Source organism: Triticum aestivum, chromosome 6D (assembly GCF_018294505.1).
Source record: "Triticum aestivum cultivar Chinese Spring chromosome 6D, IWGSC CS RefSeq v2.1, whole genome shotgun sequence".
NCBI lineage: Eukaryota > Viridiplantae > Streptophyta > Magnoliopsida > Poales > Poaceae > Triticum > Triticum aestivum.
The window spans coordinates 479,903,285-479,930,994 of NC_057811.1; the positions used below are offsets into that span (position 1 = coordinate 479,903,285).

Genomic DNA, 27,710 nt, shown 5'->3' on the forward strand with positions numbered 1-27,710 from the left:
TCTTCATAATTAACCGGACTATTTTGTTCTCGCTTGGTTTTCTCCAATTAACTGAGCAACTTTTTTTAATGAATGCGGGAATCCTATCGTCTCAAGAAAAAATTTATTTATTGCTCACATATTGTCAGTGATTGTTTTCTAAAGAAAAACAATAATTATATCAAAATATAATTATAATGTTCCGATGTACAATGTCGACCATAAAGAGGAAGGGCATGGTGGCACAATGAGCTCACTAAAATTGGGGCGACTTGGTGTGAGCACGGTGATGAACACGAGACAAGGGGCTACATGGAATAAAGTTTTGTTTCTTCTTGTGCTACAAGAGAGCACATCCATCCCACGGGTACCCATGCGTGGTGTGTGGGTTTGCACACGTAACAACTACCTAAATTTTGAAAAAGTTTTGTGTCTTCTTCTTATTTTCTTATTTTTATTTTTATTTTACTTTTTTTTCTATTTCATTTTCCACTTCTTTTTCATTAATTCAACAATATTTAGAATTTGTTTTTTTATAACTCTTTCCAAACTGTTCCTGGAATTCAAAATTTCATTCACGTTTTCCAAAATAAATAAATTAAATGCTCACATTTTCAACACCAAAAAAAATCAGAATTTCATATTTTCTTCACAATATTCAATAAATGCTCGAAAATATAAAAAATGATTGGCATTTTTTAAATTTTGTTCATGTTTTCAAAACTTGTGCCCTTTTAAATTAAATGTTCACTTTTTAAAAAATTCGACATTTAAAAAATTGCTCTTGTTTTAAGGAATAGAATATTCAAAAAGTGTTTGCATTTTAATGTTTTGGGGGGATTTCAAAATTTATTTATGTTTTTCAAAAAATGTCAGATTTTCAGTTCACGTTTTTTAATAAAACTAGAATTTTAAACGAAATTTGCTTTCTTTAATATTTGAGATTTAAATTTTTTGCAGTTTTCGAAAATAATCAGAAATGTTTCCGAATCTCGACGCTGCAGTGTGTTATTAAATATTTTGCACTTGGTAACATTCACCAAGAGTTATCTGTTCCATTGGCAAGCAGCGGAGTCCAGCTGTGCTAGGTTTTGAGTTCAAGTTCGCTAGGTCACTCCTTTTTTGGGATTTATAGGTCGCGCGTTAAACAAAATCGCATTGCGCCTGGTGGGCCGGCCCAGTAATCTTAACCATGTGCGTCTACACAGATGCTGGCTTTGAGAAGGTTCAAGCTCCGGTTTTAAGGTTCCTGAACAATTTTGTCTGGTTTTCTCTTTTTGTTTGATTTTTCGTATTTTTCCTTTTTAGATTTTTCGTTTATTTGTTTCTTTTTTCTTCTATGTTTCTTTTTTCTTTTCAATATTTTGTTCCATTTTTACTTTCCTTTTTTTCTTTTTCTTTTTCAAGTGGACTTTCTTTTTAATATTTCTTTCGAAAGGTTCAAATTTTGTTAAAATTTTGTTCAGGTTTTTCAAAAAATATTCTGTTTTCAAAAAATGTAGAGGAATTTTAAAAATATGTTCCTATCTTTAAACTTTGTCCACAAGTTGAGAAAATGTTCAGGATCTCTAAAATATGTTTCTCTATTTTTACTTTTATTGTTCAGAAGCTGAATTCAAATTTGGTCGAAAACTAAAAAAAATGTCCGCATTTCAGAAAATATCCAAGAATATCAAAAAATGTTCATGATTTTAAATTTCTGTTCGAATTTTATGAAATGTTGCATTTTCCGGGATTACGAATTTTGGTCAGAAATTGAAAAATGTCCGCGTTTCAGAAAATGTTCAGGAACTTTAGAAAATGTTCTCAATTTCAAATCATTTGGAATTTCATGAAATGTTCCATTTTAAATTTTTTGTTCACAAATTCAAAAACAAAATTGCGGTTTGAAATTTTTGCTCCAAATATCATGAAATGTTCCACTTTTCAAATATTTCTTAAAAATTTCAAAACAAATCGTGGTTTCAACAGCTGTTAAAAATTTCATAATTTGTTCACAAATTAAAAAAAATGGTTTATGTTTTTAAGGCAATATTTTCCATTCAATTTTTCTGCCTTTTCAAAAAAAGTTGTTCACATATTCAAAAAATGTTCTTATCTCCGGGTTTTTTTTTCAGGAATTGAAGACATGTTGGTACTTTTTCAAAATATACATTAAGAAAAGTTCACCCCAGAGACTAATTCAGATTCGCTACAATAGCTACTTTCGGTTCGCTACAGTACTAGTTCCGGTTCGCTACAGTACACCATTCCGGTTCTACATCGATGTTTAGTTCTTTAAGATATGCACTGCCTTATTAACAATAATATTGGTTAGCTGGATTCCCTCAAAAAAAATTGGTTAGCTAGATTGGCTTGGAGCGCGTTATAGTACATAGTTGGTCTCCCGTTCGAATCCTGGGTCGCGCACGTTTCCTTTTTCTGCTCTCTTTCGTCACGCGGTAAGAACTCGATGGGCTTGCCCAGTCAGGCTCCCTCTCTGTGCGTCACGCTGACAATTTGACGCAAAGGGCGTCAAATAGGGGCTCCTAGGTCTGGGAGGTGCGCGCGAAGAGATTTCTGTTCCGTGTTTCAACCCAAAAAAACTGAGTTTTGTCAAGAGATTTCGGTTTCATTTGTTGGCAGAGATGGGCAGGTCGTTTCCGGTTAGTGTTTTGTCAATTTTATTAGTTTGATTTTATTTACAGCCTACCATTACAAGATTACATGTTATTACTCTTAGAAAAGATTATGGATTATTGTTAAATTCTTCTCTAAGCCATAGCGTCGTCTTTTAAAACGTCTCAAAAATCGTGGCTACATATCTACACATGAAAATAAAAATGAATGTGATGTACCTCTAAAGGTGAAATTTGTGACGCTATGCACATCGTCCTAAAAAGCGTCTCTACATAATAGGTACTTCCTAATGTAGAGACGAATATAAAAGCGTCTTAGAAAAAGCGTACCTACTGACATGTTTTGTTGTAGTGCAAGGCACATTTATGGAAAGGAATCAATGTCAATGCATCATGGATACATGCTTAAATTCTTTGATTAAAGTGTTTTTAGCTCTTGATATTATATTATGGTTGTCGATATATCCATTCACATAGCACTGTGAGAAACATTTTTCGTTGGGAGAAAAAAATGAAGGAATAAAACGAGAGTGATTTATCGGTAAAAAAGAATTCGCCAAGGCAGCCTGGTGTGCAAGAAGATTTGGAATATGTAGGCGAGATACAATTAATGTTGAGTTACAAAAATACATATGCCCTCATTGCAGCACATGGCAATTAACTAACATGTGTGGTAGGTTACTTGAATTGTCAGATTATATTTCGCTACAACAAATTAGCTGAATCTATCAATGGCGTAAGATTATGTGAGATGTCCACTTGTCTCATCAAAAATTATGTGGAAACATGTGGGCCTCCTACTTATATTATGCGATAGATGTGGATGTGGATCTGGACCCGGGTTGGGATTGTTCTGCTCAGTTACGGTTGTCTAAGCAGAATAATCTTCTTACTTTAGAAAATGTGACAAATTGCATTTCATTAGATATGGACTTGTAGCATATTGCTTGAGCGAGCAATTCACATTTTTTCACCAAGTTGTACAATTTTTGAGTTACGATAGAAGGCTAAATGCATTGCTTGGTTGCTTCAAGAGTTAATAACGGACACAGTGGCACATCAGTTGCATGCCAACAACCGACATCATATTTTTGTGGAATGCACGACATTCAACTGTATGTTACAACATGGCAATGTCTCAAGAGATACATCTGCCTTCTTTGCTCGGGAGCGTCAAATTAAAACTAGTTCAAATGTATTTTTGATTGATATAGTTAAAATTAGTTTTTAAAAATGGATGAAAACATTTTTTTGCAATAAGTGGAATTATTTTTCGAAGCGAGTGAAATAGATGGTTTAAAATAAGTGAAACTAGTGTTTAAAAATAACTGGAATTAGTTTTTTATGAGTGAAATTAGTTTTTTGAATTTAGTGAAATGATTGAAATATTCTTTTACGAAATACCAAAACATTCTTTTGTTTTATGAAAGTGATTTCAAGATAATTGAAATATGTAAAATAAAAAGTAGTTCAAATATATCCAAGATTGATCTTGTTTTGAAGGCCTTGTCACCACAAATTCAAATATATAGAAAGTTTCAAAAAATGGACATTTGGCTGAAAAACTAGAAAGCATTCAAAATATGAGGATGAAAATTAATACACGTGAGATGTATGGGAAGAGGGATTGCATGCATGCGTCGTTATTTCTCTGCATTCAACTCTCTGTAAAAAAGGCTAAAAAGGCATGCAGTGGCCCCACATGTGTTTTTTTTGCGGGGAGAAAACATTTCATTACTTAATCAATATCAGTTTTACAATCATCGGTAATAATAACGCTAATCTCCTGGGGAGCATTTGCAAGCCAACAAGCTGTGCGATGTTGTCCACGACCAATTGCCGCCATTGCATGCCCAGCTTTATTTTGCCCATGACTAATTTTATGGATTTCAGTGTGGTGTTCGTTGAGCAGATGCACTATCTCAGTAACTTGGTGCATATTTCTGGATCGATCACCCCGCCCAGCTTTTACAAGGGTGATGATCTCGGCACAGTCCGTCTCAGCCTGAAGCGGGGCTTGAGACCAATGCAGAGCTAGACGGAGACCTTCCTCACAAGCTGCTAGTTCTGCTTCTAGGGGTCCCTCGCAATCAAACAGCCATCTGCAGGCAGCAAAGATAACCTGCCCTTCATGGTCCCGTAGAATCATTCCGGCACCCGCAGCACCATTTTCTGCCACAAATGAGCCATCAAAATTAAGCTTCACATGTCCTGCTGGTGGGGGTTCCCATTTAACTTCAGGTTTTGAATGGGTCACGGTATGAACTACTGTTGTGGTATTTGCACTGAGGTTAGCAGGAACCTTGCCTTTGGTGAAATCAGCGTGTGGATAGTGTGTGATCATTAGTAGGTGGTCTGCATACCCACACAAGAATTTCTTGGAAGCTTCAACAGGAATCAATGGCTTGTCATGTGTTAGCTCATTGTGCACATGCCACACCCGCCAAAGTACCATGAGAAGGAGCATGCGTTGTGTGTCATTGAGCTGCTGGATTAACATGAGCAACCAATCAGGTTCAGAGTTCCATAGTGCTTCATCTGATGGGAGATCCCGCACAGATTTCATTGCATCCCATAGGTGCCTAGCATGAGGATATCGTAGGAGTGCATGGTGTGTCGTCTCTTCCTCTAGCCCACAGATCGTACATATACCATCAGGTTCCATGTACCTACGCTGCATGTTGCTCCGAGTGGCTAATGCTTCGCGCACAGCTTTCCAAGCAAAGATACGTACTTTAGGTGGTGCTCCACATTTCCGCAGGAGGTTCCATGCTGGTCTGAATCCATCAGGTCTTGTGCTGGACTCACCGACACACTGTCGGGCCATGATATTATCTCTGATCATGTTATACGCTGAGCGGACTGAGAAACGCCCATGTTTGTCTGGTTGCCATGCGATAACATCATCCCCCAACCGCTTAGATGCCTTGATTTTCAGTATATTTGCGACGTCTATTGGGAAAAAGTGTTGCCTGAGGATTGGAACATTCCATGTGCCATCCGCGTTCAGAAGTTCGGCCACCCATTTGAGTCTGCAGCGGCGCTTAGGCGTGATCGGTTTGAAAGGTGCACCATTTGGGATCCAGGGGTCGCGCCATATTCTGATGTTTGCTCCATTTCCGACACGCCATATATACCCTTGCTTTACCAGTTTCAAGCCATGTTCAATAGCCAGCCAAGTGCTTGACCCATTACCTGTAAAAACTGTATCTGTAATATTGCCAGACGGGTAGTACTTCGCACGGAGAACCTGAGCACAAAGGCTATCCGGAAATTCTATGAGACGCCATGCTTGACGTGCTAACAGAGATTGATTAAACAACCGAAGATCCTTGAAGCCCATACCACCTCTTCCTTTAGGCCGTAGCATGCTGTCCCAACTGACCCAGTGGGTCTTGCATTTTCCTTTGCTCCCCACCAATACCGATGGATCATCTGTGTTAAATCATCGCATAGGCCAACTGGGAGTTTGAAGACACTCATAATATACACCGGTAGTGCTTGCGCCACCGCTTTGATTTTTATCTCCTTCCCGGCCATGGATAGATGATTATCACCCCATTCCATTAGGCTCTTTGCTAGCTTCTCCTGTAGGCTCTTTAGTTTCCCTTTGCTCATCCTGCCATCGGGTGTTGGTAGGCCAAGATATTTGGCTTCGAAGGCGGTTTGTGTGACTTGCAAGATACTCCTAATACCCTCCTGAATTCCTTGCCGACATGCCGGGCTGAACAAGATTGAGCACTTTTGTGGATTTATCATTTGTCCTGTACCTTTAGCATACACTTCTAGAACATGCTTCACTCTATGTGCTTGCCCCACTTCTGCTTTAAAGAACAAAAGTGTATCATCGGCAAAAAGCAAGTGTGATATACCTGGTGCTCGCCGGCATACCTTAAGAGGAGTTATTGTGCATTGTGTTGCTTCACGTTGCATCAGTGCAGAGAGACCATCAGCAATAAACAAGAACAAAAACAGAGACAGTGGATCACCTTGGCGAAGACCTCGAGTTGGGGAAAACGAATCAAGCAGGGTTCCATTGAATTTTACGGAATAGCTCACCGAGGTCACGCAGGACATGATCCAATCTACCCATCGGGGAGCAAAACCCAAGCTTTGCATCGTTCTTCTAAGAAAATCCCAGTCAACTCTGTCATACGCCTTTGATAGATCCAACTTGTACGCACAGAAGGAGTCTTGTTGTTTCTTGCAGTGTTCAATAGTGTGAAAATATTCAAATGCCACCAGTGCATTATCAATCATCATACGTCCAAGAACGAAGGCACTCTGGTTTAAGGAGACAATCTCACCCAACAATGGACGTAGTCTGTTCACCAGGCATTTGGCGACGATCTTGTACAACACCGAGCACAAACTGATGGGCCGGAAGTCCTTCAATGTCTTTGGTTGATCAGACTTGGGGATCAAGACAATAGCGGTTGCGTTTGTTTCGGATGGCATGTGTCCAGTTGTGAAAAATAGCCTTACCGCAGCAACCACAGAATCCTTCAAAACAGCCCAATTTCTTTGATAAAACCTAGCTGGAAACCCATCTGGTCCTGGGGCCTTCAGTGGTCCTATTTGGAACAGTGCATCTGCGATTTCCGTCTCCGAGAACTCCTTGCATAATGTCTCATTCATCTCATCTGTCACCTTCTTCTCTATGAGACCAACAATCTCATCAGCATTTAGAGATGGGTCACGCGTGAATAATTCCTTAAAAAAGGATGAGGCCATTAGTTCCATAACTGCCGGAGTAGACTGCCAAACACCGTCGTCATTTTTCAGTTTTGAGATTTTATTTCTGCGTGCTCGCCAAACCGATCTGTTATGGAAGAACTTGGTGTTACGGTCCCCCTCTTTTAGCCAATCTATGCGTGAACGTTGTAGCCAGAGGAGTTCTTCCTGGTAGAGCAGCTCGTTCATGTTATCAGACAATTTTCTTATTTCATGTTGGTCACCATCAGTTTGCAACAGATGATCCAGTTTCCTACGTGTTTTCTCAAGCTCACGCATTACATTACCAAATCTCCTTCGGCTCCAACCTTGTAGATTTTGCATGACCGCATGCAGACCAGCCGTAACAGATGCTAGATTGCCATTAGTCTGGGTGGCTGCCCACATTTTCTCCACTAGCTCAGGTAGCTCTCCAGCACGTTCCCAGAGTATCTCATATTGGCTTGTTCGCCGACGCACCGAGGTGCGCTCTTCCCTTTGCATGTGCACTAAAATTGGCAAGTGATCCGAGCACGGCGATACTAGGTGTACCACGTGAGCATCAGAGAAGATATCTCGCCATCTCTCATCAGCCAAGGCCCTGTCCAATCTTACTTTCACATTAGCTCCACCTCTCCTTTTATTATCATACGTGAACGGTGCCCCAGAAAAACCAAGGTCATGCAGTTCACAATCTTGCACCACTTCCCGAAAAGCAGCTATCTGATTGGCCGGTCGAGGAGTTGCAGACAAATGCTCACATTGCCATAAGGCCTCATTAAAATCCCCCATGAGCATCCATGGAAGGTTACTGTTCGCACGCAGGTCTGAGATTATGGACCACATCCGATGCCGGTTTTCAGTACGGGGTTCCCCATAAACACAAGTAAGATGCCACTCAGGATTAGACGGGGAGGCACGAACATAAGCATCAATCATTCTATTGTTCTTATCTTTAATCTCAACTGATAACTGATCATTCCAGAACAGAGCTAAACCACCACTCTGACCTTCATTGTCGACACCGCAAAAGCCACGCAGACCTAAGCGATGACACAAACGACGAACTCTTTCAGACTTTTGCCTAGTTCACACAAAAACACGAACTGTGGGCGGTGAGTTTGAACGAGGCCGGTGAGATCACGAACTGTCGAGGCGCCTCCGATTCCTCGGCAGTTCCAACTCAGGCCTATCATTGCTCCTAACGGGGCGCAACACGCGTCCCCGTCAGGTTGCCGGCAGCCCCGTGGCCGGTCGCTTCCATTTGTGTCTGCTGGTCCCTAATCTCTGCGTCCATCTGCACGTTCTCCTCCACCCTTCCCCTCTTCATATCACCTCCAGTAGCCCCTTCTGCAAATATCAACACTGCTTCTTGTGCCTTAGGAGAATCTGACAGTATCCTCATGTTTGCACCGACGAGCGCGCGCGCGTCGGGGTTTGCCGCCAGGAGTGCTTCGGTTCCCTCGCCGGACGGCTTCCGGCGGGCAGCATCCGCGAAGGGAGCCCCATGATCGCCCCCACCGCCCTTCGAGTACACCTTCGCATTCACTGACAGCTTACCGAAGGTTCGCGCCGACGACGAGATCAGCCGTGCAGTGGAGCGCAGCGGCTTCTGCAGCATCTGGGGAAGGGATCGATCAGGCGGATCACATAATTTCAGGTGCCTCCCCGGACCGCCCCTTGGGCTTGATTTGAATCCATCTACAGGAAGTATCTTGGCGGAGGAGCTGTAGAGCGAATCCATCCCGGACTCGTAGCATGAACCAGGTGGAAATCTAGACTGGGTCGTTCCATAGCAGTAGACAGCGGGATCGCTTCCGCCCTGAGGGCCGGGCGATGTGGGAGCGGACACAGCCGCAACAGGGCCACCATGGCGCGGAGGCGCACATGCGGCAACGGTGCCGACCACCGGCAGGCCCAAGCCGGACGGCGGCGGCGGCGGTGGCAGCGGGGGCGGGGCCCCATGGTCGCCAGACTCCTGAAACCCTAGCATATCACGTTGGGGGTGTTTTTCTTTTGCCAAATGTGGCCCCACATGTGTTAGTCCTGTCAGTTGTATTAACCGGGTGTAGCAAAGGAAATCGATTTACAGTTTATACAGAGTCAGACTGCATGCATCTCGACGAAACTGACGGATGGTGGATTGCCCACCGGTACATACCAGCATCGGTAAATTTACTTATTCGGCATAGCACATGCACAAACATTATCTTGAAAGTACGACATAATTTAATCTTCTGGTTTCACCTAAACTACCTCGAAAGTATGAGTCAGTACACTCCTGGGCAGTACTGAACAATGTATCCTGAGGAAAAAAAACACATCTATATTGCGCAGCTTCTTGCTGCGGGATGAGGAATCCGGTACCGGCGGTCACGACGGCCATGGCCTCTGTACTCTGGCTTGCAGGAACTTCATCATTGGGGCATGTCGCTCTCCCTCATGGATTCCCCCATTGGCCACAAGTCGTTGGGCCCTCAGCACGGCTCATAATTTTTTTTTATAAACTTCTTCTCCTTTATTCATTCATATGTAAAGTAGCACCATTTATAAGTAAAAGGGATAACCTCATCAGGGGCATTATCCATCCAAACACTCGGAGAAGAAAACCTAGCTAACCTTGCTAGTTCATGAGCTACTCGATTACGTTCCCTATTACAATGATCATAAATGACATGGGAAAAACCTAATGACATGAAATAACAGTCGTCTATAATTGAAGGTCCATCTTTTCATTACCAGCTGAGACTGGGCTCAGAATAGAATTTTCATATAATCTTTTGTTTTCTCTTTTTGTTGCTCATTCCTGAGCTTGAGCTTCTCTTTGGCTTATCCATCAGATTCGTGCCTCATCCTCCACTTATTAATTTCCAAGAAGGCTTGTTCTTAGACAACTTTGTCACATATTTAAATTGGTGAGATTTAGTGTTAGAAAGCGATGTGGGACTATTTAAAAAAATTAGGGAAGGGACTTTTTTTTAGAAAAGTCTATTTTTTAATGAGAAGGCTGATTAGGAGCCCACTTGGGCCTTGGCAGAACTGCATGCATGGATGGGCCGACCCTAATTGAGCACTCATATAGCTTTTTTCGGCTTGACTAACCTCCCGCGCAAAAAAAGGAATAACCTCGCAGGCTGACCCGCCTAACCTCTAAAGCCTAGCCGCCCCCTACTCTACCCCTAGCCCTATCCCCATCTTCTCCCAGCACCGTCACACGCTGACGCGCACTTTTTCTAGCCCTAAAAAAGGCGCACTTTTTCTCAACAACAAAAAACGCGCACACGGATAAAGGCACTCACCAGCACCCCTTGATCCCGCTCTCCGCCACCGTTCGCCACTTCGGCGAGGCCATCGCCACTCCGAACTTCACTCTCATTCGTCAGCCGCCTCCTTCCTTCCACGCTCCTCCTCTCGTTTTCTGCCCATTGATCTACAAGCTCCAGCCGCCGCCTCCGCCGCCGATCCAGCCGCCCCAGTCGTTCTACATCGAGCAGCCGCCCCACCCCTAGCCGCTTGAGTCATCACGTTGACCCTACTCCACCTTGCCGCGCGGCAGAAGCCATCTCCGCCGCTGGCAAAGGCGTCGTCCCTCACCCGATAACACGCCCCGGCGACGGGTCCTCCATCCTCCTGTGCGAGGCACGGCGGCCGCCGGCGCATGACAAAATGGGCCCCATGGATAAGAGGAGAGGAAGACACTTTTTTCCTAGATAAAGGATCATGATTTGAATACTAGTAAATGCAGGAGTTTTTTAGTAAGAATGAAACATTTTCACAGATCTACATAAAAATGGACTGCGGGTTCGATTACCAAAAACACAAAGTCTTTTTTGCAAAAAGTACGCGACGGTGGATGGGCAGAAGCACTGCGTGCTTTATTAATTATATTAGGGCTCGTGCGTTGCAACGGGTGAAAAAAATTCATAATCTCCAATGGCCCTAATCACATTTTGCTGCATCATCGAGATACACTATCTCTGTCAATATCATGAAATCATGAATATATTTTTAAACTCATGAACATATTTGAAATCATGAACATTTTTCAAATTCATGAACGCTTCTACAAATTTTCAAACATTTTCTAAAATGAAGATCATTTTTCCAATTTATGTACAATTTGCAAATATTTTTCTAAAATTGTGAACATTTTATTAATAGTAATCGTGAATTGGCGAACATTTCTAGAATGGACAAACATTGTTTTGGAAATTGGTGAAACAATATTTGAAATTCACGAAAAGTTTGTTGATTTAACAGATATTTTATGAAATGCATGATCATTTTTTAATCAACGAACGTTCTATTAATGAATAAACTATTCGTAAGTCACGAACAATTTTTGAAATTTTAGGTTATTTCTCCATTCATGATTTTTTTTTGAATTTGCGAAATTTCGTTGAAGTGCATTAGCATTTTTTAATACACAGACTTTTATAAAAATCTTGAAAATTTATAGATTTCCTGATAATTTGTTTTCAAAATTTTGAACATCTTTTGAATAGATAAAACAAAATTCATAAAATTGCGAACATTTTTTGACTCAAAACATTTTATGATTTATTATATATTTTATAAAAAATCTCATTTTCTTATTGTCAAAACTTTTTTGAAGTCCCAAATTATTTAAAGTAGAAAGAGCGAAAATGGGAAAGGACAAGAAAAAGTAAAAACGAAATTTAAAAAACAGGCCACCCGGACATGGGGCACAGACAAGTTTTTTTGAGGGGTAGGCACAGACGAGTGTATTCCGTCTTCCTACGCGCAGAGCTCTGTATAGGAGGTCACTGCACGGGCCGGGCCAGCCGACGCGGGGATTTCCCCGTGTGAAAACTTATAGGTGGCATTGGTTGTCTAAAAAAAGGTGGCATTGGTGGGTATTGCCACTTCCATCTTCCATCTTCTACATCAAATGCCTTCCTCATCCTCCTCTGTTTATTAATTCCCAAGAAGGCTTTTTTTTCTTCTAAATGTTGCTCATTCCGAGCTTGACCCTCTCTTTCGTTTATCCATCAAATTCATGCCTCATCCTCCACTTATTAATTCCCAAGAAGGCTTGCTCTTAGACAACTTCGTCACATATTTAAATTGGTGAGATTCAGTGTTAGAAAGCAACGTGGGACTAATATTTTTAGCAAGGGTGGCACTATTTTCTAATGAAAAGGCTGATTAGGAGCCCACTTGGGCCTTGGCGAAACCCTAATAGAGCACTCATATAGCTTTTTTTCCAGCCTGACTAATTTCCTGCGCAAAAAAGGAACAACTTAGCAGGACGGCCCACCTAACCCCTAAAGCCCATTCGCCCCCACTACTCTAACCCTAGTCGGTCCCCTCAGCCTCCCGATCCCCATCTTCTCCCAGCGCCGTCACACGCACAGGCGCACTTTTTCTCAACAAAAAAACGCACAGGCGCATAGAGGCAGTGACCAGTGCCACTCGACCCCGCTCGCCGCCCCTGTTTGCCACTCCAACCTCCACTCTCATCCGTCAGCCGCTTCCATCCGCCGTCGTTCTGCAAGCTCCAGCCGCCGCCGCCGATCCAGCGCCCTCGCCGTTCTGCATCGAGTAGCCGCGCCGCCCCCAACCGCTCGAGCCATCGCGTTGACCCTATCCACCTTGCCGCGCGACAGAAGCCATCTCCGCCGCCGGCAAGGGCGCCGCCCCTCACGCGAGCACATGCCCCGGTGAGGCGTCCACCATTCTCCCGTGCGAGGCACGGCGGCCGCCGGCGCATGACAAAATGGGCACCATGGATAAGAGGAGAGGAAGAGACTTTTTTTCTGGATAGTGCAGGTTTTTTTTGTAAAAACGAAACGTTTTCTCAGATCAACTATAAAAGGGACTGCGGCTCAATTATCGAAAACTACAAGGGCTTTTCTGTAAAAAGTGCACGATGATGAGCGAACAGGGGCAATAGCTGCTTTATTATATTAGGTAAAGATAGACATAGATATAGATAGATTAGGTGTAGATATAGATATAGATAGAGATATGATTGGTGCTATAGTGTCACTTGTAGACACTTTTTGTTCTAGGTGATGAGAGGATGCATGGGACTGATATGTTTCTTAGGCCGGTTCTGGCTGATTAATTTGAGAAATTGTCGACCCAACCAAATTCATGAATCAAATAAAATTGATTACCGAGAGAGCTCCTTGAGAAATCGTTGATCCGGTCAAAATCATAAAACCAAATTTAAATATAACACCTCAATTGAATGGGGGCTCTAAAATTAAGAAGCATAGTGTATTACTCCCTCCGTCCCTCAATATAAGACATTTTCGCAAACTTGAACGTCTTATATTGCAGGACAGGGGGAGTAGATATTTATACCATGAATAGAACTTATTAGTTTGTTTTAGAGGGAGTGCCTGTCAACCGCAATTGAACGTCTTATATTGTGGGGCAGAGGGAATAGATGTTTATGCCATGAATAGAACTTGTTAATTTATTTTAGTCGGAGTACATGCCGATCGTTCATGCATGTGGTGGCTAGAGGGATAAGCCGGTGCAGTTCTTGTAGCAGATGCATGTCCAGAGGTTCTTGCAATGGCCGCTGTCGAAGCCCTCGTCCCTGCAGGGCGCGTTGCAGGTGCCTGGTATGAAGCAAGTGTCGTTGAGCCACTTCCCGCTCTTCCGCTTTATGCAGCCATACGACTCCATTTTTTCTGCATCCATCCACAGACAATACAAATTAACCATCTTAACTAATTTGGATCAGTCTGATCGGGAGATGTGTGGGATGATGGTCTTCCTACCAGATGACAGCACGAGCAGCATCAACAGCGACAGGCATACGAAAGCCTTGCCGGTTCCCAGTGGTCCTTCAGCAACCTTCTTCATGTACGATGTCATATCGAAGAGGTAATGTGTGTTGTTTTTTCTAAATGAAACTGATATTTATAGCAAAAGTATGTCAATGTTGACATGATTTTTTCAAAAGATATTAGTGCTACTATGTATCATGTATGGCAATAAATGAAGTTAGCTATAATATTAACTTATGATACTAGGCACTACGAATGTACTATCATACACTAGTATCATGCATATGATATTAGTATATGATACTCGTCATTACGACCAGCCTAAAGGAAACACTATCCGCCCGTCCCATTGCCCTCTCACGCACCCACCAATGCGTGCCGTGCATGTGTAGACGTATCAATTTATTTATTTAATTCTATTAGTTATGCACCCACCAATGCTAGATCCATCGACCCGATTGGCTCATCATTGAATCCATGTAGTCCAGTCATTGAGGCTGAGATAATACATCTTGCCAGTCGTTAGATTGGCGCAGACGGCTGGGATCAGTCGGAGATGGGGATCGATCCGGGGGAGGCGATGGCGGACCAATCGCAAGCAAGCAGCAATTTTTTTTTTTCTTTTAATATTTTTGAAGCAGCAAAACTTTCTTTGTTCGACGAGGAGAGGAACCTTACCGAACCGAAAACCCACCGCCGTTTCATTTCTTCCCTCGCCGCCGACCATGGCCTCCGCCCTCTCCCTCGACGCCGCCGCCCCCACCCCCTCCTCCTCACCCTCCCCTCATCACAAGATAAGAGAAGAGGAGAGAAGAGAAGAGAAGAGGGACATCGGGCGAGCGAGCAGGTCAAACAGTGGCCCAAATTCGCCGCAGCAGCCCAGGGCCTCGACGGAGGCTGGGACAGGACCTCCGACGATGCGGACGTGCGCGAGGACGGCAATCCTGCTTCCCCGTCTTCTTCTGCTCTGCTCATCCATGTGGTCGTCAAGGGCAACCCACACCATGGAGCTTCCTCCGTCTGCTCCGGCAGTAGGTACTCTCTCGCCCACCTTTGATTTTCTCCCCTCCCCTTCCCTTCGCTCCCTTCATTTGGTTCTCTTCCTCACGCATGCAAGTCATGGCACCACCAGCACCGAACCCTAGCCATCATTGTTTGGCTGGGAGAAGCAGCTCCTCACCGGCTTCCCCTGCCTGCGCTCTCATGTAAGCCCCTCTGTTGTGCTCTCTCATGTGCCCAGGGTACCTTCTTGGTCGGCGGAGATTAGTTCCTAATTTTGATTTGGACACAGTAGACACATGATGAGGATTAGGCGTGTGTAATGGGGATTGGGATGCAGATTTCGTATCTACAAATGTAATCACTACAAAATTTGCTCTATTTTGCGATGTTTCACTTGTGTCACGCATAACCCTTTTTCGTCACGGAAAATACCCCCGTGGCAATTTCCGGCCGTCTAGCCTCGGGTGCCTTTGGCGCGGCGCGGGGGCTCCTCCTAGCGGCGGTCTGGCTCGGCGGGGTGGTACCCGAGGGACTCGGGTGCCTTAGGCGTGGCAGTGCAGCCCGTTGGCTGCAGGGTGGCTCAGTGGTGCGGAAGCTCGGCCGGCGGCCCCCGCTAGGCCCAGATCTAGGCCCTTTGGGCCCCATCAGGGTTTGGGCGGGCCGACAGCTCTCTGCACGGCGACGAGGCTGCTTGGAGGTGGAGGTGGGGTGGCGACGGTAGCGTTGGCAGCCAGCGTGCTGCAGCGTGGCGGGGGGACTTTGCGGGCCCATCTGGGCCAGTGGTGGCCTGGGTCTGGTCGGGCCGATGGTGGCCTGGTTTGTCCCGGTTGTCGCGTCCGGTCCCCTCCCACTCGGCTGCATTGCTGGTGCCCCCGGGTCTGCTGCCCCCTCTTCCTTCCTCTTGGCCTCGTGCCGATGGCCTCATTTTGGTGATGAAGTGGGTTCAAAGACCGTGGTGGCGCATGTTGGTGGGCGGCTGGTTTGGTAGAGCACTCCGACCGTCCAGGGTGGTAGGGATTTTTGGGGTCGGGAGAAATCCCTGTCGGCTCGTCCGGCACCGATTTGGTGACGTCGCCACCGCTCCTTCCTGAAGGGCTTCGGGTGTACCCCCTCCCGACTACCCTTCACGTACTGGGGTAACCCTAGGACTTGTTCGGGCAGTAGCAGTGTCATCGTCGCTTTCCTTCTTGAAGGTGTTACTCGGTATGCGGCACTTCGGTGTGCTTGGAACGTGGTGGGACATCTACGGAGGGCGCAACGGTTGCCGGTCTTCTTCGTTTCATCAAGCTGCTGGTGTCGGCATTTCTTTCTCTTTCTTTCACTTGAAATAACTTTTAGGCTTGGTTGTGTTGCGGCCCAGCATGCTTATTGTATCGTGTGTTTGCTTTATAATGTAAAGCAGTGGGAACCCTTTATCGTCATTGCTTGTATGGACATGGTGCATGCATTATCTATAAGAGGGGGCGAAAACCTATTTGGTACTAGATCATACCGGACGCTTTGCTACGGGTTTTGTTGTCGCAAAGATGATAACAATTGAAATCAATTATGTGATCAATTTTATTGCAAGCAATGAATGTTGTATTTGTTGTATAGCACACAACACCAGCATGTTGATTTAAACAACGGAAAAAAGAAGATGTCAGAAAGCCCAAGAGCTGGAACAACACCTGGGTTCCTCCATGGTCGGCTTCTGAATATAGTCAAATGGCCATATAAAATAATTAATATAAAAAAATCTAAATCACTCAATATTGAAACACTTGGTAAAACGAGTAACTTAGAATAGTGGCGATCCATTGCAATGTGATGTATTTTATTGTTGTGCAAGATAAACAAAATTTAGAAACTCTTACGGGTGTTAAATTCTTAATCACATCATATACATCACCGTTTTGGCTATCCTTTCAGTTAATTAGTACCAAAAGTCACCACTATACTCGATCACTGGACATTGGTGTAACCACATCCATGTGAATCCACGTATATACCATGGCATATGTATAGTCAAATCAATCGAACTACCAAAAATTCCTCCTGGATTCATCTGACCTACCTAGCTGAGGAGAAGCATTTGGGCTCAAATAAAATCGGCAACACGCGGGACTTGAAAGTTTAAGAACCCAACAGAAATAATCGATTGAAAAGAGGAGCTCACCAGTGTGCTCTTGCTTGACGGCGACGCGGAAGGCATCCGGGTCGAGGCGCCAGCAGAGAGTGGTGACCAGGAGAAGGATGTGGACGACCCCAAGCACGTCGGGCCTCCACTGTGACGTACAAGTACAACTCGGACTCCCCAGCGTCCGTCTGAACGATATGAACCGACGTGTTGGAGCCGGAAGCCTCGGCGTCGGCCAGGATGGGATGGCATCCCTGGGTCAGATGGTGGCGAGCAACGTGGTGGGGCGCCGGATGCCTCAGCGTCAACCATGATGCACTGGAGACAGTGTCGGCGCCCCCGGATCGGACCACGGAGAAGAGCACCCGGTGGGATAGTGGCGCGATATCCAATGGCGACCTGGGGAGCAGACAAGCAGCTGCCCTGCGGTCACTGTTGACCAACCAACATGGCTCTTATTCGTAGGGTGGTCGACATGGGAGGCGACCACCGCTGCTGCAACTGAATGGTGCAGGTGGATTCGGCGGCTCAAGCTAGAGAATATGATCCATTGAGAAATTTATCAGCTTCTCTTGCACAATCGTGGAGGAGACGGAGGGTAATACAGTAGGATTTAATACAGAAGACGAACATGTGTAAGAACATCAATCAGCGAGGGAATAGCTAATGACCTCAGCAGGGATTTGATGGAGAAGGTGAAGAGGCCGGAAGGAGAGGGAATCATCAGTTTCTCACGGACGCTACAGATGCTATGGAGAAAAAAAATCATGACATCAGTAGATGGTCTGGCTCCTGTAACGCATGCCTTGAATGGAAGGTGCATGCCTTGCATCGGATGTCTATAACTAATTAAGGTGACGATCATTAAAATGATTGTGTTGATAGTGGGCCTAGTGGCCAAGCATGGATGCGTTCGTTCCTATGCTGTCGAGGCAGCGTGGAGAAACTCAGCCACTCAGGTCACACCTTGAGAGAACTCGAATGGAATGCATACGGTACATAGAGAATTTTGCTGGCGTGACACATATCACTGAAGTGGACAGGCTGTATGTTTAGATAAATAAGTTAGTGAGGATGGATCTCTTAGGTATATAGGACTTTTTTATTGGATAATAGAAACTACATCCACATTGGTGTAGTTCTGACAAGGTTTTATAAAATAAAGATTCGATCCAGCCGTGCGGCATAGAACCAAACTAATCAACCAACTCTAAAGAGTTCATGTTAATAGTCATATATAGATGGGGCCTAGAGTCAAAACAGATTTCTGTATATAGATGAGCCTAATTAATGAACGAACTACAAAACTAAGATCTGACCATCATAACATGCTACATCCTCAAGGTACCTCGGTCGTTCGTCGAAGATATGTAACAGCCGCAACGCATTTCAGTACGCACGGAAGTCAGGTGATGCCGAACTTCACGGTGGCCGGAACCTTGGGAGCCAGGTGTGTCGAGGTCACCTCTCTCGCGTAACGGCACCTCTCTTCGTCTTGCAACTTATGCCTCTCCTTCCTGACGAACCATGCCTCCATTGCAAGTGTCTTGAGTGTTAGCCTAATCCTGCCGCACCCTGCTGTTTTCTTTCTGTCAGTTTCGTCAGGTTCAGAGAATAACGCTGCAGAGGCAGCCGTAGCTAGGTTCAGTTTTTTTCAGTTAGCTTTGGATTCGCCTGTTAGTTAGCTAACGCCGCAAGACGCGTTCTGTGCGATCTGCGGCGACGTAGTAGGAGTGGCAGGAGTGCGCTCGAGGTCGTGGGATGGCACGATCTGGTAGTCTGAGCGAGTCTCGCTGCACGTTTGTTTCGTTCTCTGAATAAAAGGATCAGAAACCAGAAAAGATGCAATAGTTCTAGCAGCGCAAAACCTTGTCTTGCCTCTTGAGTTCAGTCCACGGCTTCGGCCTAAAACAACTACAATTGGTATTAGAGCCTCCAAAGATCCATGGCGGGAGGGCGCGGGGCGCGGCATGGCAATGGTGGCGGCGTCCAGCAGGCCGGCGCCGGTGGCGAGCAGCACGGCGACGGCGGCGGCGTTCAGCAGGACGCGGGCGGCAGCGAGCAGCAGGGCGTCGGTGGCGCGGGCGACGGCGCGCAACGCCTCGGCTCCAGGTCGCCTGCGCGCCATCGCAGGGCGTCGCACTCACCTCCGCCGCGTCGTGGACGACATGGCGAACTGGTGGTGCGCGAGCGAGTGGTGAGGGAGAGCGGCGGCTCTGCCCAATACCCGACACTCACTCGCACCAACTACGTCGACTGGGCTATGGTGATGCGCGTGCAACTGCAGGCTCAGGGCCTGTGGGAGGCCGTGGAGTACGGCGATGGCGACCGCGACGATCGCGCCGCGCTGGCCGCGCTGCTCCGTGCGGTGCCTCCGGAGATGATCCGCGCCCTCGCCGGCAAGGATTCGGCCAAGGAGGCGTGGGACACCTTGCGCACGATGCGCATGGGAAGCGAGCGCGTGCGGGAGGCCAGGGCGCAGACCCGCCGACGCGAGTTCGAAGAGATACACTTCCGTGACGGTGAGTCCATCGAGGATTTTTCCCTGCGCCTAACCGCTATTGTGAACGAGCTGGAGCTGCTGAGTGACCCTGTGTCGGCGTACCGCGCCATCCTGAAGTTTCTCCGCGCGGTGCCCCGCAAGTTCAGGCAGATGGCCATGGCGATCGAGGCCTTTGTCGACCTGCGCACTATCTTAATTGAGGAGCTGTGCGGGCGCCTGCGCTCCGTCGAAGAGAGCTACGCTCTGGACGACGTCGATCGTGGCGTTGGTGAACTGCTCCTCACTGAGAGGGAGTGGCACACGCGCATGCAGCATCGTGGCCAGGGCTCGTCGTCGTCGGGCAACAAGGACGGCAAGGGTCACACCAGGCCACGTTCACAGAGCGGCGAGCACTCCAGCGGGCGCGGCGACGGTGGCAAGAAGCCCGCCGGCGGAAAGCGGAAGGGCAAGTGCCGTTACTGTAATATTCCTGGCCACTGGGCCAGGGAGTGCAGGAAGGCAGAACGCGATCGCCAGAACCAGGGCGAGGCAGAGAACCTGGCCGAGGCGGATGTGGAGCCTCCTGCGCTCCTGCTGGCCACCGTCGAAGAGGGCGAACGCCCGATCCAGGCCGCAAGCGCGGCGGGCAAGGTGCAGGCGGCACCGGCTCCCGCCCAGGCAGTCTATCTTAACGAGGAACGCGTGGTTTCGGTCACCACTGGAGCGCGCGGCGCCTGGTACCTGGATACCGGGGCCAGCAGCCACATGACCGGGGCGCGCGACGCGTTCGCCAGCCTCAACGACACCGTGCACGGCTCCGTGCGCTTCGGGGACGGCTCCCTCGTCACGATCAGTGGCAAGGGGAGCGTCATGTCCCGGTGCGCGAACGGCAACCAGCGCGTGCTCGCGGACGTGTACTACATCCCCAAGCTGCGGTCCAACATCATCTCCCTCGGGCAGCTCGACGAGAAGGGTTGCAGGTCCGTGATCAAGGACGGACACCTCTGCGTGTACGATCAGCAGCTGGAGCTCCTCGTCCGCGTCAAACGCGCGGCGAACCGGCTGTACGTGCTACGGCTGGACCTGGCCATGCCAGTCTGCCTGGTGGCCAAGCTGGACGAGCCAGCATGGCTGTGGCACGCACGGCTCGGACACCTACACTTCCGGGCGGTGAAAGCCATGTCCACGAGGGGCATGGTGCGGGGGATGCCGTAGGTTGATCACGTCGATGAAATCTGCGACGGCTGCACGCTCGGGAAGCAGCATCGCCTGGCATTCCCGCGCGCGAGCCCACACCGATCGGAGCGCGCCCTGGATCTCGTGCATACCGACCTCTGCGGCCCGATAAAACCAGCTACAGCCGGCGGTAATCAGTACTTCTTGTTAGTGGTTGATGATTATAGCAGATACATGTGGCTCGAGGTCCTCAGGTCCAAGGACGAGGCGTTTTCCCGCTTCAAGAAGATCCAGGCGCTCGCGGAGGCGAAGCAGAGCTGTCGCGTGCGCGCGTTCCGCTCAGACAGGGGGGGCGAGTTCAATTCCGGTGAGTTCAAGGCCCATTGTGAGAAGAACGGCATCGCGCACCACACCACCGCGCCCTACACACCGCAGCAGAACAGGGTCGTCGAGCGCCGCAATCAGACGGTGGTGGAGATGGCCCGGTGCATGCTGAAAGGCATGGGCATGCCGGCCACGTTCTGGGGCGAGGCGGTCAAGTGCGCCGTCTACATCCTCAACCGAGCTCCGACCAGAAGCCTCAACGGCGTGACGCCGTACGAGGCCTGGAACAAGAGAAGCCCCACGGTCGAACACCTGCGCACGTTCGGCTGCGTGGCTCACATGAAGAAGATGGGACCCGGAGTGACAAAGCTCTCTGATCGCTCTGTGCTCACCGTGTTCATTGGGTACGAGGAGGGCTCGAAGGCCTATCGGGTGTACAACCCGGCGGCAAAGCGAGTGCACGTCACCCGCGACCTGGTGTTCGAGGAATGGCGCGCGTGGCCATGGGCGGCTGACGCCAGTTCAGCAAGCGGCGGCGAGCCACTGTCGCCGTCCTTCTCTGTGACATACAGCATCGGGACAGGGGAGCAGCTGGTCGACGCCGGCGACACGAGCGGGCACTCAGGATCGCCTGACAACCTCGGGCACTCACCGCCAGCGGCCGCCACACCAACGTTCGCCACGCCCTCGCCGACAAGAGACCGGCGCACTCCTCTCACGCACGACAGCGCCCTGGACGCTGCAGTGGACGCGGACGTGGTCCAGAGGTACAGGCGCTTGGCGAGTGTGTACGACACCACCAAGCCCGTGCCCACTCCACCAGAGGCGCCCGATCCAGCGTTCGACGATGACGAGCTCGAGACGCTGTGTCTCGCCACGGCGGACGAGCCGGTGTGCGTCGAGGAGGCGCTGTCCTCCCCCGAGTGGAGGGCGGCAATGGAGGAGGAGATGAAGGCCATCGCCGACAACAACACGTGGACGCCCGCGGCGCTGCCCACTGGGTCGCGAGTGATCGGGCTAAAGTGGGTCTTCAAGTTGAAGAAGGACGCCGACGGGAACGTGGTGAAGCACAAGGCCAGGCTTGTCGTCAAGGGGTACGCCCAGCGCCAGGGGGTGGACTTCGACGAGGTATTTGCACCGGTGGCGCGGATGGAGACGGTGCGCGTGCTGATCGCGCTCGCCGCGCACGCCGGCTGGTCAGTCCACCACATGGACGTCAAGTCGGCCTTCCTGAATGGCGATCTCGCTGAAGAGGTCTTCGTCCACCAGCCAGAGGGGTTCATCAACGACGACAACCCACACGGCGTCCTCAAGCTCAGCAAAGCGTTGTATGGGCTGTGACAGGCGGCACGGGCATGGTACGCAAAGCTCGACGCATCACTCTGTGAGCTTGGTTTTGTACGCAGTCCCCTGGAACATGCCGTGTACAGACGCGGCAGCGAGACCTCATTCCTGCTGGTGGGGGTCTACGTTGATGATCTGATCATTACGGGGACAGACGGCAACGACATCGCTGCGTTCAAGGCCGAGATGCAGCACTTGTTCAAGATGAGCGACCTCGGGCTGTTATCATACTATCTCGGGATTGAGGTGAAGCAGGAGCATGGCGGGATCACTCTCTGCCAGCGAGGCTATGCCGAGAAGGTGCTTGAACGCGCTGGCATGGCCAGGTGCAACCCGAGCCAAACTCCCATGGAGGTGAGGCTCAAGCTGAGCAAGGAGGATGGATCGCCGCCGGCGGACGCAACTGAGTACCGCAGCATCATAGGATGCTTGCGCTACCTCGTCAACACGCGCCCCGACATCGCTCTGGCCGTCGGAGTGACAAGCCGATACACGGAGGCGCCCAGCACACGCCATTGGACCGCGGTAAAGCAGATCCTCAGGTACATCCGCGGCACTTTGCACTATGGGTGCAGCTACAAGAAGGGCACCGGCGCTCCATCACTCGTCGGCTTCAGCGACAGTGATCACGACGGCGACATGGATGACCGCAAGAGCACATCTGGCGTGGTGTTCTTCCTCGGTGGCAGCACAGTCACCTGGACCTCGCAGAAGCAGAAGGTGGTAGCGACCTCATCTTGCGAGGAGGAGTACGTGGCCGCGGCGGCGGCGACGTGCCAAGGGGTGTGGCTCAGTCGCCTCCTGGCTGACCTGACAGGGCGGCCGGTCGAGAAGTTTCAGCTCTACATCGACAACAAATCCGCGATCGCCCTGAGCAAGAACCCGGTGCATCACGATCGGAGCAAACACATCGACATCAAGTATCACTTCATCCGTCAGTGTTTAGTAGAGAACAAGCTCGACGTTGATCACGTCGGCACTGATGAGCAGCTCGCAGATATCCTCACCAAGGCGCTGGGGAAGATCAAGTTCGTGGAGATGCGAGCGAAGATTGGTGTGGCAGGCTTAAGGGGGTGAATTGTTAGCCTAATCCTGCCGCACCCTGCTGTTTTCTTTCTGTCAGTTTCGTCAGGTTCAGAGAATAACGCTGCAGAGGCAGCCGTAGCTAGGTTCAGTTTTTTTCAGTTAGCTGTGGATTCGCCTGTTAGTTAGCTAATGCCGCAAGACGCGTTCTGTGCGATCTGCGGCGACGTAGTAGGAGTGGCAGGAGTGCGCTCGAGGTCGTGGGATGGCACGATCTGGTAGTCTGAGCGAGTCTCGCTGCACGTTTGTTTCGTTCTCTGAATAAAAAGATCAGAAACCAGGAAAGCTGCAATAGTTCTAGCAGCGCAAAACCTTCACTAGTAGAAAAAGAGGCTTCCATACGCCCCCATTAGTCCCCAAAACAATCGAACCGCGACAAAAGGGGCCTTTAGTCGCGGTTCGGGAGGAGACCCGCGACCAACTATCTGGGCCCAGCGCGCTCGGTCGACAGCTGGCGGACGGGAGGGGCTTTAGTCCCGGTTGGCCTGGCCAACCGGGACTAAAGGTCCCCGAAGGCCTTTAGTCGCGGTTGGCCAGGCCAACCGGGACTAAAGGCCCATCCCTATATATAGGACTCAGCTCACTTCACTTCACTCAGCTCACTTCACAATTTCCAGAAGGGGGTGGTGGGTTTGCTTTTGATTCCTCCTATGCACACAAGGTGTTCGATGAAATGCCCGAGAGCCTGAAACAAACATGATATGAAGTGTCCGAGCCACACTTGAGCTTTCTCATTTATTTTTCCTCCGCGATCGCGGTTAGCAACTTGAACCTTTCATGTGTCATTGATAAAATACGCATGTGTGTAGTTCATTGTTTAATTTGTATTATTTCTAGCTAGTTAGTTTAACAAATGCATGATGGTTAATTATATACTTTATATAATAATAATGCAGATGAATCGGCAATGGATGTACGGTCCCCGACTCTTCGGCGAGTTCACTACGGGTTTGAAAGATTTCCTCGTAGTGGCAAATGCGAACAAGCAGCAAGGTTTTATTATCTGTCCATGTGCTGTCTGTAAGAATCACAAGGGTTACTCCTCCTCAAGAGACGTTCACATGCACCTGCTTCGGCACGGTTTCATGCCAAGCTATAATTGTTGGACCAAGCATGGAGAAAGAGGGGTTAGAATGGAAGAAGATGAAGAAGGGGATGATATCGATGACAACTATCATGATCATTTCGGTGATACTTTCATGGAGGATGATGCTGAAGGTGGGGAAGGGTTAGGTGAAGGTGAAGAAGAGGCACATGATGAGCCCGCTGATGATCTTGGTCGGACCATTGCTGATGCACGGAGACGCTGCGGAACTGACAAGGATAGGGAGAATTTGGATCGCATGTTAGAGGATCACAAAAAGTCATTGTATCCAGGATGCGATAATAGTCTGAAAAAGCTGGGCTGCACACTGGATTTGCTAAAATGGAAGGCACAGGAAGGTGTAGGTGACTCATCATTTGAAAATTTGCTGAAAATGTTGAAGAATATGTTTCCGAAGAATAACGAGTTGCCCGCCAGTACGTACGAAGCAAAGAAGGTTGTCTGCCCTCTAGGTTTAGAGGTTCTGAAGATACATGCATGCATTAACGACTGCATCCTCTACCGCGGTGAATACGAGAATTTGAATGAATGCCCTGTATGCACTGCATTGCGTTATAAGATCAGAGGCGATGACCCTGGTGACGATGTTGAGGGCGAGAAACCCAGGAAGAGGGTTCCCGCCAAGGTGATGTGGTATGCTCCTATAATACCACGGTTGAAACGTCTGTTCATGAACAAAAAGCATGCCAAGTCGTTGCGATGGCACAAAGAGGACCGTAAGTCCGATGGGGAGTTGAGACACCCCGCTGATGGAACGCAATGGAGAAAGATCGACAGAGTGTTCAAAGATTTTGCAGCTGACGCAAGGAACATAAGATTTGGTCTAAGTACTGATGGCATGAATCCTTTTGGCGAGCAGAGCTCCAGCCATAGCACCTGGCCCGTGACTCTATGCATCTACAACCTTCCTCCTTGGTTGTGCATGAAGCGGAAGTTCATTATGATGCCAGTGCTCATCCAAGGTCCAAAGCAACCCGGGAACGACATCGATGTGTACCTAAGGCCATTAGTTGATGAACTTTTACAGTTGTGGGCCAGACCTGGTGTACGTGTCTGGGATGAGCACAAAGGAGAGGAATTTGACCTACGAGCGTTGCTTTTTGTAACCATCAACGATTGGCCTGCTCTCAGTAACCTTTCGGGACAAACAAATAAGGGATACAATGCATGCACGCACTGCTTACATGAGACTGAAAGTGTACGTTTGGTTAATTGTAAGAAGAACGTGTACCTGGGTCATCGTCGATTTCTTCCCCGAAATCATAACGTAAGAAAGAAAGGCAAGCATTTCAACGGCAAGGCAGATCACCGGCCGAAGCCTGCGGAACGTACTGGTGCTGAGATATTTGATATGGTCAAGGATTTGAAAGTCATCTTTGAAAAGGGTCCTGGCGGACAATCAGTTCCGCGGGGAGTTGACGGGCACGCACCCATGTGGAAGAAGAAATCTATATTTTGGGAGCTAGAATATTGGAAAGTCCTAGATGTCCGCTCTGCAATCGACGTGATGCATGTTACGAAGAATATTTGCGTGAACCTGCTAAGCTTCTTGGGCGTGTATGGGAAGACAAATGATACAAAGGAAGCACGGCAGGACCAGCAACTTTTGAAAGACCCAGATGACCGGCATCCGGAATGGTTTTTCAAGGTCGTGCCAGCTACGCTCTTACCAAAGAAGAGAAGGTCATTTTTTTGAATGCCTGAGCAGTATGAAGGTCCCGTCTGGCTTCTCGTCGAATATAAAGGGAATAATAAACATGGCGGAGAAAAAGTTCCAAAACCTGAAGTCTCACGACTGCCACGTGATTATGACGCAGTTGCTTCCGATTGCTTTGAGGGGGCTCCTACCGGAAAATGTTCGAGTAGCCATTGTGAAGCTATGTGCATTCCTCAATGCAATCTCTCAGAAGGTAATCAATCCAGAAGATCTACCACGGTTACAGAACGATGTGGTCCAATGCCTTGTCAGTTTCGAGTTGGTGTTCCCACCATCCTTCTTCGATATTATGACGCACCTCCTGCTCCACCTAGTCGAAGGGATTTCCATTCTCGGTCCTGTATTTCTACACAATATGTTCCCCTTTGAGAGGTTCATGGGAGTATTAAAGAAATATGTTCGTAACCGTGCTAGGCCAGAAGGAAGCATCGTCAAGGGCTATGGAAATGAGGAGGTAATTGAGTTCTGTATTGACTATGTTCCTGACCTTAAGCCGATTGGTATTCCTCAATCGCGGCACGAGGGGAGACTAAGTGGAAAAGGCAAGATCGGAAGGAAATCCACAATATGTATGGACGGTCATTCTATGACTGAAGCACACCACACAGTTCTGCAAAATTCCAGCTTTGTGGCTCCGTACTTCGAGCAACACAAGAATATTTTACGCTCGGACAACCCGGGGAAGCCTGAATCCTGGATTAGAAAGGCCCACATGGAGACTTTCGGCAGTTGGTTGCGAAAACATTTAATGAATGACAATGATGATGTTGGAGATCAGCTGTACATGTTGGCCAAGAAACCATCTTCGACTATAATGATTTTCCAAGGGTACGAGATAAATGGGAATACATTTTACACCATCGCCCAAGATAAAAAGAGCACCAACCAAAACAGTGGTGTCCGCTTTGATGCAGCAACCGAGAATGGGCGAAAGGTCACATATTATGGTTACATAGAGGAGATATGGGAACTTGACTATGGACCCTCCTTTAAGGTCCCTTTGTTCCGGTGCAAATGGTTCAAGCTAACAGGAGGTGGGGTAAAGGTGGACGAGCAATACGGAATGACAATGGTGGATTTCAACAATCTTGGTTACCTTGACGAACCATTCGTCCTTGCCAAAGATGTCGCTCAGGTTTTTTATTTGAAGGACATGAGTAGGAAACCGAGGAAACGGAAAGATAAGAAAACGATCAGTACATCATGCGATGATCCAAAGCGCCACATTGTTCTTTCAGGGAAAAGAAACATCGTGGGAGTGGAGGACAAGACAGACATGTC

General features: G+C 48.1%; 1 protein-coding gene across 1 annotated transcript; it reads right to left on the reverse strand.

Annotated features, from left to right (window-relative positions):
• Positions 1–13,684: 13,684 nt before the first annotated feature.
• On the reverse strand, positions 13,685–14,192 carry LOC123142160 (defensin J1-2-like). The gene is made up of 2 exons (XM_044561165.1): positions 14,069–14,192; positions 13,685–13,978 (listed from the first exon to the last, which is right to left on the reverse strand). Exons 1-2 carry the CDS (start codon positions 14,163–14,165, stop codon positions 13,803–13,805), a joined length of 273 nt encoding a protein of 90 aa, XP_044417100.1. The 5' UTR covers positions 14,166–14,192; the 3' UTR covers positions 13,685–13,802.
• Positions 14,193–27,710: the final 13,518 nt, after the last annotated feature.